Raw genomic sequence first — 14,542 nt, forward strand, 5'->3', positions numbered from 1 at the left:
AACATAATTGGAAAAAACCCTGGCATAATGGAAGGTCAAATACTCATTTGTAGAAGCATATAAAAATAGGTGAATCCAGGGGTTCACAGGTGCATGTGCTCAATAAATTAAAATTCCCATGTCTGTGGTTACCACTAACTTAGATGGAAACAACCAAGCAACTGGCAGACTTATTTCATAGCAATTGGCAGACTTTAATATCCAAGAAAAATTAAGTCCATCATACACATTAAAAATATAGGAAATTTCATGCAGACATGAAGCTTCCAATTCAGCCTTATGGCAGCTTTTAGAATGAGAATTAGCTAAAATACAGTACACTTTATAATTTTATACTGCGATTTATACGGCTTCTCTTTATATTTCATACATACATACATATGTATGTATGTATATGTGTGTGTATGCACCACTTTAGAATATGGAAATTTTTAAAAATCCAAGCACAACGACCACTTAGTGAAAAGGAAAACATCTGTGTATAGAGTTAATTTAAGAAAAAAAGTTACACACTTTAGTAGCTAGAATTAAACTTAAGAAATGCAAAATTAAATCTTCCAGTGACACTTCTACTACTGACTGATAACACATTTTCAAGTTAGAGTGTATTAACTGAAAGAGTTATAAGAAAAAGTGGTGCAAATTTGTACAGAACATTTAAAAATATTAAGAGGGACGTTAAAAACAACAGATTTTAGAGTTAACTAAAATATATGCTGTAATTTAGAAATATAAGTAACATCATTAGGTAATTTTAGGTAATAAAACCAACTTACCAGTGTCAGTCTGTTTTTGCCTTTGTGAGAAAAACAAAGATCATCTGTTTTGATACAAGTTGTAAAAAAGTAAATACTAGCCAGTGAGTAAAAAGCATTTCTAAATTACTTGAACACAGCATGCATTCCTTGCTATTTAATGGACTTTAAGAAAAGTACTTATGCTCCTTTACCTTTACATTTTCTTAAAGTAATTTTAGGTGTTTTTTTTGTCCCCTTGCAATTTATTTCAAGTTCATTCACATAGGTAATGAGTATTCCCATCAAATGAACATCTGTCAAGTACTGAGGGTCACAGAGCAAGAAAGAATTAAAACACAAAACTTCAGAAACTTCCCTAGTGTGACACTGTAATGAACTCTTTGAACCCTCTACTGCATAATTGTGGTAAAGATCACCAAAGCTCCCTCACTGTTTGTGAAATCCATCCTGCCCTCAAATCCTAAAGCTAAATTCCCTGGTAGTGACTTCCATAACCTAATTCACAACAAAAGTCTGAAGACAGGTTTTCCTGTTAAAATGTGATATTCATACTACCAGCACATTATTAAGTCTATCTAGTCCTGAATTACAAGAGGTCACTTAAAGCAATCACAACCTGTGAAGGTATAAAAGAATCCTTTCTTTTCTCCAAGAAAAGGTTAAATATTAGTCATCTCTGCTTTCCAATCTACTGGAAACAGAATATTAAAAAAAAAAAAAAAAAAAAAAAAAAAAAAAAAAAAAAAAAGGAAAATTCTTTCCAGTAAAAATCTGCCTGAGGTAGAAATTTAAAGCAGCATACATACTACTTAAGCTTCATCTATCAGGGAGCAAAATTGTTAACAATCCGAAATCACATGGATGGATGCTGCTTAAGATACTGAAGACAGAAATCATGGCAGTAATTTATCCCTGAATTTCATATTTAAAATTTACCACATTAATACTATGAGTTTTTATTAATATATAATTGTTTTAACTAAAAAGAAAGTGCTTGCTTTCATAATCCACACAGACATTATTGTAAACATCACACTAACAAACTCCGTATTCATTCTAGTTTGAAATGATGTATTTTAAATGGACAGATTTTATTTATATTTTTCCAGTTTCCTAGAACTTCTTTTTAAAAAGGCTTTCATTCCTTATTTAGAATACTGAGATTTTATACATTTTAAAATGAACCATGTTGAGTTTGCCTTCATAGTGTTCAGTTTAGTGTGGCCAAAAGACTTAATTTCTCAGTTGCCTGACTGCATTTTAACTGACCTGTGATACAATTAAACTTAACATCATTAAAAATGAAATTTTGATGCCTCTCTAAATTCAGCTGAGCTAGAAAAAATAAAATCAACTATTTTGAATGATGAAAGAATACTCATTTTATGTACAGACTTCTTAGGTCCAAAATAAACAAAAGTCCCAATTCCAAATGAATGTAATAGAAGATCCTTACACTCTTCTAAAGTAACAGGTGCAATGCATATAAAACATAAAGAAAATCATTATGGAATTCAATACTGTCAGTCATTAATATGGCAGACTTGCAAGAGATAGTTTCATGAAGACACTGGAGTTTTAAGTTTTTTTTCTATTGAAAGACAATTCTGGGCTTCAGTGAAGTTCAAGATATTTCCTCCATTTTTAATTGTGTAGTACAAATCTGCATGGCATAGTATATCTCTGAAAAAAGCAATACACATTATTAAGAAAATAGACACTATTATTTCTAAATTTTGTTAGGAATAAGAAGGCACCACTGATTTGAGGTTGTGTCCTGTTGTCACTGATAGTTGATTTTGAGTTGTTTATTTCAGTATTTGATCTTATTAAATTTTTTTCCCAGGTGATATCATTTAAAATCATCATTGTGGCTTACGGACCACAAACAAGACACATTCATAGTAGTATTTCATCATAGAGAGATCATTCACAGTATACGTTGATAATACAGATTCTTTTTCCACCTGCAATGCAATCAGTAACAATGATGTTGATGATGATGATACCACAATATTGAACACATAACTGGCAGGCACTTTCTTAAGCATATCCATTTTTCACTCCTACCCCAAAAGACTGGTACTACTAGTAATTCCACTTTACAAAGAATAAGTAGCATAAGTTACTCAAGGTCATACCACTAATATGTGGTGGAAGTGGGTTTCAAACTTGGAAGTCTAACTTAGAGCTTGAACTCTAAACTATTGTGATACCTTGTTTCTCTCTATTCTTACAAACAAATCTGTTGTTTTCCTTTTTAAATGAATGAAATGCTTCAAAATAAATGAACTGAAACACAATAGCCAAAGCATCATAAAAACTTGTTTAACACATATGGTAAAATGAAGATTAAACAATTATAAAAGAACATGCAGAGAACTACCATTATACAGTATTCAGACGAGATCGGGTGCGTTCAGGGTGGTATGGCCATAAATAATATACAGCAGTATACCTGCTCCCTACCCCATTCTACTTTCTCCAGAACCTAGTCAGTGAATTTACCAAGGCCATTGTAATGATTAATAATATGTATTGAAAGCCGTTTTCAGCAGGGATTCGTTTTTTTACATACACAATTCCAAACCTTTATAATTCTGAAAGCTTTATTTATCTTCACTTTATGGGTGAGAATATAGGGAAGAAGTAAAACCAGTAACGATTGTACCATCTAATTTCCTACTTAAAGGCTTTGGAAGTCGAACTTCAACAGTATTTCTTTCCATTCTTACCTCTACCTGGAATCCATATTGCAGAACAACATTTTTTATGTCCTCATAGCTCAATTCTATGGATAGTTCATTTGCCAAATTTTCAAAGTGGTACAACAGAGGACCTATGATTTAAAGACACAATGAGTGAACTGCTTGAATAGAAGCATGCACTAGTAGCTAAGTTAGATTGAATTTCAAGTTTAAAAAATAGAGCAGTAGATAAGAAAATCATAAAAAGGAGAACTATGTAATGGTTCTAAGGACACTTATCCAATACCTGAAACTCTGGCCCACTAACTAACCTGAGTTGGGCCTGCTCTCATGGGGAGTGAGTAACTTTGGGTGTACCTGCCCCGCAGTGTGATTACCCACACCGTGGGCCTTCACTTGAACCTCTTCAGAGCATACTAAGTGCCCAATTTCCAAAGGAATATGGTGATTATAAGGTTAACCATAAGATCAACCACTGAATTTGATTCCATTTTCATCCAATTCAGGTTGCGACCAGAACTGTGGAATTAAGTTCATGAACCGATGTACCACGGTAGTTCTGTAAGTAAAGGCAAAACTGCAGTTATTACAAATGAGTTTTATAAAAACAGAGGACTCAAGGCAGACTGAATAGTTATGAAGAAGGCTTTCTAGAAGAGGTGACACCAGGGACAGGGATTTAGCTCAGTGGTACCATGCCTGTCCGGCAGGCATAGGGTCCTGAGTTCAATCCCCAGTACCAAAAAAGAAAAAGAAAGAAAAAGGAAGAGGTAACACTACAGCTCATGTTTTAAGGGCATCATTCATACACCAGCTCTAACATCTATTAATTCTACTTCATCTTAGCATGACTTTAATGTGAGATAATATGCAATACAACTGTAATAAATAAGGCACTAAATAACAACTATTTACTATTCTCTCATCCCATACATTCAAGGAATTAAATATCATTCAAACCAGCATTGTCCAATGTTTCACTCTCTCATATTTTGCTCAATCCATCAGCTTCATTTAAAGGACAGTATCAATTAATGCTGTTATACCTCAGACTAACCTAACCTTCTCTTTACCATTCATTGGGTTAATTATAAATCTTACATCATCCAGTTCTCTACATAGCCCCACTCCTCACACAATATGCTAATCATGGGAGATTAAGGGCAAAAATTAGTGTGTGTGTCTGTGGGGGGGGTTGATATGTACTTGTAATATCAGCTGTTCAGGAGGCTGAGACAGGAGGATCTTAAATTTCAGGCCAGCTTGGACAACTTAGCAAGAGCCTCTGATAAAATAGCCTTTTTTCCATAACATATCTACACCAGTGATTCTTATACACACAGCCCTATTTTATCTCTACTGAGGCTGTGTTCCATCTAGAAGGCTGTATCCCTCCAACTCAATTTAGCCACGCTTTAAAACCTTACTGCAACCTATCCAAGTCTTCAGCCTCTAGCTCATTTAATGCTGTGTTGCACTGCTGATCATTTTTATGTAATCAGCAACATTTTTAAACTAGGTTACAAGCTGTGTGTTAAGGGACACATCTGAGTTTCTTTTCATTCCACCAAAATGCCTAGAATAGTGCAGAACTGTAAAGTTTAAGCATTTACAATTTTACCATTCAAAGAAACATTGTGGTATATAGTTTCTACTTTTTATTACAAATGGAACTTGAACAAATATCTCACATATTTCAGATTTTCCTTTACAAAGAATTTTTTAACTTGGGATAGAACAATTGAGGCCTCTGCACTGAACTATATATACTCAGCCCTGAGTGGTTTTGTTTCTGTTATTTGTTTTTTTGAGACAAGGCCACAATAAATTGCTAAGTTACCCAGGCTGGGTTCAAACATGTGAACCTCCTCCCTCAGCCTCCCAGAATGCTGGGTGTGTGTCACCATGACCAGCTACAAAGACATTTCTTAAAGGCTGAAGAGAATAAACATTTTAACTTATGTCATTCAAACTGCCAACACACTTTCTGAAAGTTATAGGTTGGCAGTCTTTTATCTGGAATACTTAGAAGTGTTTGTGGATTTTGGAATGTTACTATCTTGGGAGGAACCCAAGTCTACACACTTGAAGCTGTCAGGTCTAAAAAATTAATGTTTTATATATACCTTATACACATATCTTAGAGGGTTTTTTTTGTTTTTTTGGTGTTTTGCTTTGTTTTCAGGGCTTGGGATTGAACCCAGGGACTTGAGAATGCTAGGCAAGCCATCTACCACTGAGATACCCCTCAGCCCTTCAAGGTAATTTTTTATATTTTTAGACAGCATGCATTTCAACTGCACTCCACTGCATGGGGTCAGATGTAGAATTTTCCATATATACAGGATATAATATTGGTGCTCTAAAAGTTTTTATTGTGGAGCATTTCATACTTGCAGGTTAAAGATGCTCTACTTATTTTAAGTGTTCACTCATAACTGCAATGCATTTTTATTTTAGCAAGGGGTGGGATGTAATGGCTCAGTTATTGTGGAAAGAGTCTCATAAAGTCATAGAAACACTGTATGTGACCTGGAAATTCTAATTAAATTCTAATAAAAGCTATAAACCCAAGAGAAATGAAAACCAGTGGCCACATGAAGATTAGCACCCAAGTGTTAATAGCAACTTTATTCACAATCATAATAATCTGGCACAACCTAAATGTCCATGAACTAGTGCATGGATAAATGGAATACAGTATACCTGGTAGAATATTACTCAGCAAGGAATGGAAACCCACTGGCTCATGCAACAACATGGACGCATCTCAAAAGCACCATACTAAGCAAAAGAAACCAGAGACAAAAGGTAATATACTATATAATTCTATGTAGAGGACGTTCTGGGAAAGGCAAGCAAACCAAAACAGTGACTGCCAGGTTTCAGCAATAAGAGAGAGCTGATGACAGCAGGACAAGGAGATTTTTTAGGGGTGATGAAAATGAAATGATCCTCATCTTGACAGTGGCATGGTCACATGATTGTTCAGCTTTCAAAATGCATCAAACTACATTTCTTTAAAAAGAATTTTATCATATTAATTATAACTCCCAAAATCTGACTTTAAAAAAATTTTTTATTAAACCGAGTATTTGCTGATTTGCTTAAGGGAAAAATGATAGGCCATCCACAGATAAAAGGAATTAGCATTTCCTTGAAGTTGAGCAGTCTTTTTGTACTTCCTACTTTCCCATTCTTTAAAAGAACATTCACCATATTGTTTGCTTTAAATGTACCAATAAATTTAAAGGGGAAAAATAAAAGAACATTTACCAGCAGCTAGTAAATGTCTGGCTGGATACATAAAGATGACTAAAACACGGATGCCCTTCTCCAAGAGTTCTTTACTGTCTCAACACTTATGTCTCTAGATAGTCTTTCAGTAGTCACAACAGAAGGAGCACAAACATGTATTTTTCCTCAAGAATAAACATAATGTAAACTAATAGAAAGTTGAACAAAAAAAGCATAAAAATAAAATTAAAACCCTATCTAATGCATTCACTATAATCTCTTTGAATTTTAATGTATTTCTTCGCCATCTTTCCTTGATGTGTGAGTGATACTATATACATAGCTTTGTTCGCTACACTTCATTAGACGCTGCACATAACTCTCAGGTTATCAAAAAGCTAGACTTTTACGCAGGGAGCCTGACAGCTACAGATTTGCAGGTGGGAAAAAATCACTGGTGAAAATATGAACTGTAAGAAGCACAGAGGGCTGCTGGTAACCTGGAGATGGGGAGTCTCAAAGGAAATGATTACAGTAACCCTGACACTGGCGAGCAACGATGGAATGAAGAGCAACTTTGCCCCTCCCCGGCACATCTGCCAATGTCTAAAGAAATCTTTCTACTGTCATGTCTGGGACATACTGGAACCTAGCAGGAAGAAACCAGGGATGCTGTGCACCACCTTACAATGTACAGAAGAGAACCCTTGCTACTTCCACTGAAAAATCCAGCCCCAAATGTCAGTAGTGCTAAAGATGAAAAACTAGGACAGAAAGAAATTTAGGAGCTTTTAAGGAGACTTAAGAGATAAGACTTACCCAAACCTCGTTTCAGAAAGGGGGAATCAGAGAGGATATTAATGAAATTGAGTCTAAAAAACAATTTAAAGTATCAACAAATCAAAGAACTGGTTCTTTGAAAGAATAAACAAAATCCATAAACTCTTAGCCAAACTATTCAAAAGAAGGAGAGAAATGACACACATCAATGCAATTAGGAACAAAAAAGGTAAAACACGAGATTTTAACTACTATGAAAAACTACTCCAACAAACTGGAAAATACAGAAGAAATGGACAGATTTTTTAGACACCAACAGATTACCAAAACCAAGGTATACATTAAAATTGTGAACAATCCAATAATGAGCAAGCAATAAAACTGAGGAAAAAAAAAAAACTCTACCAAATAAGATAAGCATAGGACACCTGTGGATTCACTGCTGAATTCTACAAGACCTTCAATGAGGTTACAACACCAGTATTTCTCAAACTCTTTAATGAAAACTGACAGTGGAGGAGTGTTTTTAAACACATTCACAGAAGCCAGCATCACCCTCATCCCAAAACCAGACATAGATCCAATTAAAAAACAAAACTACAGGCCAATTTCCTTAATGAACATAAATGGAAAAATCTTCAATAAGCTTGGCAAGTATTGGAAACAAATGTGTGGTACAAAAGACACCAAGACCAAGTAGGTTTCATCACAGGGATGCAAAGATGGTTCAGTATAGGCAAATCAAATAAATAAACAGAAGGCCAAAAATCACAAAATCACATTAATTGATGCAGAAAAAGCTTCACAAAATCCAACACCTAATTCATGATAAAAATCCTGAAAACACAGAAGAACCGGTACCTCAATCTGACAAAAGCCATTTATGCACATAGCCAACATCATAATAAATGGGAAGATGCTGAAAGTATTCCCTCTACAGTCAGGAACAAGACAAGGACATCCACTTCCATGACTGCTTTTTAATATAGTACTTGAAATATTAGCCTGAGCAATCAGGCAAGAGAAAAAGATAAAAGGAATAAATATAAAAAAGGAAGAAATCAAATTATCAATATCTACAGATGACACGATGCTCCATATAGGAGGACCAAATTATTCCACTGAAAGAACCTAGAATTAGTAACCAAATTCAGCAATGTAGAAGGATACAAAATTGACATGCAAAAATCAATAGCATTCCTGTACCCCAATAATTAACTCACTGAGAAAAAAAATTAGGAAAACAGTATTCTCAGTAGCAACAAGAAAAACTAAATACTTAGGAATCAACCTAACCAAGGAATCAAAAGATCTCTGCAATAAAAATGACAGAATTCTGGAAAAGGAGATCAAAAAGGATATCAGAAAATAGAAAGATAATCCTGTACCTGGATAGGCAAAACCAATACTGTCAAAATGGCCATAATTCCAAAACTGATACACAGAATTAATGCAATCCCAGTCAAAATACCAATAACATTCCTCACAAAACTAGAGAAAATAATCCTAAAATTCATATGAAACCAAAAGAGACCCACAATAGCAAACACAATCCTGGGCAGTAAGGGCAAAGCAAAAGATATCACAATCCTAAACTTCAAATTATACTATAAACCTGTAGAGACAGAAACCACATGGTACTGTACTGACAAAGCAATAACAACAAAAAAACAGACACATGGATTAATGAAACAGAACATAGGATGTAGAAAAAACCCCAGACACACTCATCCGCCTGATCTTTGATAAAGGAGCCAGTAACAAATACTGGAGGAAAGAAGCCTCTTTAGCAAATACTGCCAGGAAAACTGGCTATCCACATGCAGAAGATTGAAGCTAGGCCCATTATCTCTCACCATGTACTAAACTAAAATCAAAATGGATCAAAGATTCAAATATTAAAACAGAAACATTTAACCTGCTAGAAGGCAGAATAGATAAAACTCTTGAAGTCACAGGCACAGGCAAGGACTTTCTGAACAGAACTCCAATTGTACAAGAAATAACAGAAAGAGTCACCAAATGTGATAACAAATTAAAAAGCTTCTGCACAGCAAAGGAAACAACAGAGCAAAGTGACAACCTACAAGGTGGGAAAAAATTTCACCAGTTACACTTCTAATAAAGAATTAACATCTAGAATATATAAAGAACTATAAGAAATTAAGACCTCCCAAAATAAAACACCCAATCAAAAAAAGGGTAATTAAAATGAACAGATACTTCCCAGAATAGAAATGGGCAATAAATACATGACAAAATGTTCAGTATCACTGCCCATTAGAGAAATGCAAATTAAAACAATATTGAGGTACCATCTTACTCCAGAAAGAATGGCTATCATCAAGAAATTAAAACTAGAAATCAGATATTCCTAACAAAACCAAAAACAGAAATTCCATTTGACCCAGCTATTCACCTTCTAACAATCTTCTCAAGATTCTCAAGAATCTTCTCAAGTGTTAAAGACATCCTATTACAGCAGTACACATATACCAAAGTTTATAGCAGCACAATTCATAATATGTAGCTAAATCTTGGAAGCAGCCTATATATCCACCAACTGAAAAATGGACAAAGAAAATGTGATATCTATACATAATAGAATACTACTCATATAAAGATAAATGTGAGTTATTTGTAGGAAAATGGAAGCAACCTGAAAACATATTAAGTGAAATAAATCAGATACATAAGCTTAAATACTGCATGATTTCTCTCATATGAGAAATCCAAAGTATAAAGAGCAAAATAAAAGACAGATAAAAGGAAATAGGAAAACTAGATCTTTTTGGAGGCAGGGGGAAGAGGACACAAAAAGAATCAAGATGTACATGTATCAACTACCCACAATGAATGTAATCATTATGTGTCACAAAACATGAACTAGAAATTAAGAAGAACAGAGAAGGGAATTAAGATATGTTAATTTCAAGGAGAGGAGGGGGTGAAGGGAGGGCAGGGACAAGGGGAAAAAATAAGAACCAACACCTGTCATGTAAACGTACAGGATCCCAGTAACGAATGTAACTGTACTGCATCCCTAAAATGTACCAATAAACTCAATGAGGAAAAAAGATATGTTAATTTCACATTCTTGTTTCCTAAGATGAATGTAAACATTATATACTGCAAACATACATTAATGAAAAAAAATTCTTACAACAAACTTGTGTAAACCATAATCATTACTGCTGACATGTCAACTTCACTGGATGAAGAAATGCCTAGCTGATTAGTGGAGGACACCTAAATGTGGATGGGTCAGGCAGGCATGACCTTGGGTATTACATACGGTCCCTGGCCCTTCTTCTCTGGCTCTCTTCCCCTGCTCTGCTTCCTGGCTGCCATGAACTAAAAACAGCTTTACTCTACCACACCCTTCTGCCAAGATGTCTGGTCCTAGAGCCAGTCAACCAGGGACTGAAACTATGAACTAAATTAAACCTTTCTTCCTTTAAGCTATGTGTTGGTATTGTGTCCCAACAAAATAAAACAGCAACCCAACCTGTGATATGTTGTTACAGCAGCCCAAGCTAACTAACGAAGGGGAAAGGAGTTTCTCACAGTTCTTTGGGAGAATCTAAGTACATGGTGGGGTAGAAAAGGCATGGACATCATTTTTTCAAAAGGCATAGATTTTGAAGTATCTGTGGTCTATCTAACTAGGACAAAAGACACTTGGATCAGAGATACAGAGGGGAATTGGAAAAGTAGGGAGTCATGAGATTGGATAGAAGAAACACATACAAAGAATGAGTACAGGAAACAAAAAGCAAAATACACTGATTAGATATCTAGAACATACCAGTACTTAAAAGAAAAACTGATTCTGAGATTTATATTTTAATTTATATGTGCAAAGCATTTTATTCGTGAAGTATTAACATTCCAAATAACTATTTTTAAAGTTTTTTTGTGATTCCAATTCTCAAAACTGCTTTCAATTTCCATGATTAAAAATCTGGAAGCTCTAAACAACTTACTATTAACCAAGGTGCTCCATGACTTCTGTTGACCACGACAGATCACTGGCCATATTGTAGGATAGCTACCCTTAGCTAAGTGTAGGGCGATGGGCCAATTTCATTTCTTCAAGGCAGTTCTGATTATTATTACTCAATTTAATAAAACAGTAATAAAGCAACAAAACAGGTATTCAAAAACAAAGCTGTTTCTATGAAAACTTGAGTGCTATGGAAATACACAAAACTGCTATAAATTATAGTAACTGTGATCAAAAACTTCAAACACATAAATACAGGGTCATATTAATACTAAGCTATAAAATGACAATAACTGTCAGACTATGAGTCTATCTCTGCTACATACAAGCTATAGGACCTTTTGCTAGTTATGTGACCCAACACTCAGCTTCTTCAACTACTTAACAGTGCCTTTTCAAAACAGCAGTGCTGATATGAAAAAATAAAAAAAAAAGCAGATGTTGGTCACTGCGGCATATGCTCTGTAATCTCAGCAACCAGGGAGAACCACAAATTTAACACCAGCCTGGGTACCTTAGCAAGACTCTTCCTCAAAATAAAAAGGGCTAGGGATGTAGCTCAATGGTAGAGTGCAACAGGGTTCAATCACCAGTACTGCAGTGGGAGTGGCGGAGATGACAGGAAAGATGGACCCCAACCCTCAGACATAAACCTAGACCTATTCTGAATATCAAGAACTCAATACCAGGTGCACACATCCCTGTACACAGTATGATGACCCTAATCCAGAGAGCCTCTGTATTTTAGCTTTGTGTCTTTCTGAATACAAATTATGTATCTCACTAAAATATATATATTTACCTTAATCACATTATTTTATATTCTTTTTATTTTAAAGAGAAGAAAACACAATTTCCTTATATCCTGAAGAGGAGAAATCCTGACGTGTGCATCATGTTTCTAGTGTCAAGCAGGAGAGCTGCAGTGCAGGTTTTTGTCTAAATGAAATGATATTTCTACTCTCTCTTAAAGTTGAGGTAGTCAGAAAAATAATCACACTTCATCTTTTCCTAGTAAATGGATGTACTGGTGAGGACTCCAAGGGAGAGTAAAATTCTCTCCCCCAAATTCTTCATTAAGAAAAAAAGAAAACAAAATGGACTGCCTTCTCCACGGAGCAGGGAATAGGAAACATGAGGGAATGACTACCTAACCACTAGATAAAAAACTTGTATACTCTGAAATTATGACTCCTGCAGAGGGACCTAAACACAGACAGACAATGCACAGTACTAAGATATAGTCTAAGGAAACTGGACTACTAGTGTAGTCTAAAGGAAACTGCAGAGGTTTTAAAACATACAATGTAATTATAACTTTCATGAACACTGTGAAGTTACTAAATGTAAAGCAGATATAGGTGCTCAAATGAATGTGAAAATTTTGATAAACAGGAAGCACTTACCAAGATTTATCCAAATTCCACCTGGCTTGAGTATTTTCCATATTGTATCAATATAATCAATTACATTGTGAGCTGTGTCTATGAAGAAACAGGTGGCAATACAGTCCCAGGTATCTAACCAAGAAAAATCACTGCATCTGTTATTTTGCTTTTTTTCCTTTAAAGCTGACAGTTACCGCTTATGGAGTATTAATATTTTATTTAATTTCAGGGATATGGAAACTAAACTCATCTGATTGACATTATAATCAAAATAACCAAATAATCATTTATGGGTGATATTCTAGTTCATAAGGTATAACCAATCTGATAGGCAATTTGAAATCATTAGGAATAGCATGTATCAACAGATATATTTACCAATTAATATTTGAAAGTTTTATTATCTATTCAACTTCCTTAGGGCCAAGGATTTAGCTCAGAGGTTCTACCGCCTGCCTCACAAGCACAATGACCCGAGTTCAATCCCCAGTACCAAAACAAACAAACAAAAATCTATTCAACTTCCAGCCTTTATACTTTCTTTCACTCATTCATTCATTTTTTGTGGTGCTAGGGATGGGACCCAGGGCTTGTATATATGCTAGGCAAACATTCAATCGCTGAGCTATATCATTGCCCCTGGCTTTCATTTAAAATCTGCTAACAGGGCTGGTGATTTAGCTCAGTGGTTCTAGTGCCTGCCTCACAAGTGCAAGGGCCCGAGTTCGAGCCCTGATACCAATCAATCAATCAATCAATCAAATCTGCTTAGATACAACTTTAAATTCTGATTTAAACCAGTGCTAATCAACAATTCTGGCAGGCTTTAAAAAGAATGCAAGAACCTGCTGCCGGTTTGAAAAATGAATAATATCAAAGTGCCTAAATGCCCATCATGATTTGACTTAATTGCCAAGAAAAAAGAGGACCAGGGCAGTCAGATGCAGACAGTGGGTACCCACAGAAGAATGCCATTACCTCTGGAAAGTGGTGGCATGGCACGGGCATAGGCTGTAGATTAAAGGCACTCGTCTGTCCCGTGCACAGGCCCCTCATATTACCAAAGATTACCACACCATACACTCTCAAGCCCTGCTCCAGCAGAAAATAATTTTTCCTTGCTTAATACTTTCCATTATTTCACTCCTGTTTTGATATCCTGCTCCATAATTTTTATCCGATAATTAATATCTTTCATCTCTTCCTTTCTAACCTCAGGTACAGGCTATTTCAATCTTAGAGTTCAGGGTAAAATAATCAAAACCTTTCCACGTTATAAAAAATAGATAACAGAAACTTTCTTTGTTGTTACTGCCCTGCTGCAAGCCCTCTCTCCAGAGTCCTCCCAGCTCTCCCAAAGTAAGAGTCCTCGCTATGGCCTACAGCTCTCCCTCGCCATGCACACTACTCACTACATTACAGCTCCCTGGAGAACAAGCAGTCTCTCTCGCCACCATCTTCCCTTGCCACTTCCTCTGTCTGCAGCCCCCGCACTCTTCCCACCATTATCTGAATGTCCTGGCTTTTCGTTCTTCACTAGAGAGTGGACTTTTTTGTTAAAGCTTGTTTTTAAAAAGGCCTTCCCTGACAACTCTACATATAACAGCAGGCTGTCCCAAGTCCCCCTGTATGCCTTAAGCCCTTTTTTTTTTTTTTTTTTTTTGG

The 14,542-nt window shown here is 35.5% G+C and overlaps 1 protein-coding gene across 1 annotated transcript in view; it reads right to left on the reverse strand.

The window, feature by feature from the left end:
• Positions 1 to 461: 461 nt before the first annotated feature.
• Carnmt1 (carnosine N-methyltransferase 1) overlaps positions 462 to 14,542 on the reverse strand; it is a 32,363-nt gene continuing 18,282 nt past the window's right edge. The window contains exons 5-7 of the mRNA XM_019207723.2: positions 12,896 to 13,009; positions 3,494 to 3,597; positions 462 to 2,725 (exon numbers count right to left, since the gene is read on the reverse strand). Coding sequence (XP_019063268.1) covers positions 2,624 to 2,725; positions 3,494 to 3,597; positions 12,896 to 13,009 — 320 coding nt within the window. The 3' untranslated portion in view covers positions 462 to 2,623. The remainder of the gene's footprint in view (positions 2,726 to 3,493; positions 3,598 to 12,895; positions 13,010 to 14,542) is intronic.

This window comes from Fukomys damarensis, unplaced genomic scaffold (genome assembly GCF_012274545.1).
Source record: "Fukomys damarensis isolate Sample0158 unplaced genomic scaffold, DMR_v1.0_HiC HiC_scaffold_31, whole genome shotgun sequence".
Taxonomy (NCBI): domain Eukaryota; kingdom Metazoa; phylum Chordata; class Mammalia; order Rodentia; family Bathyergidae; genus Fukomys; species Fukomys damarensis.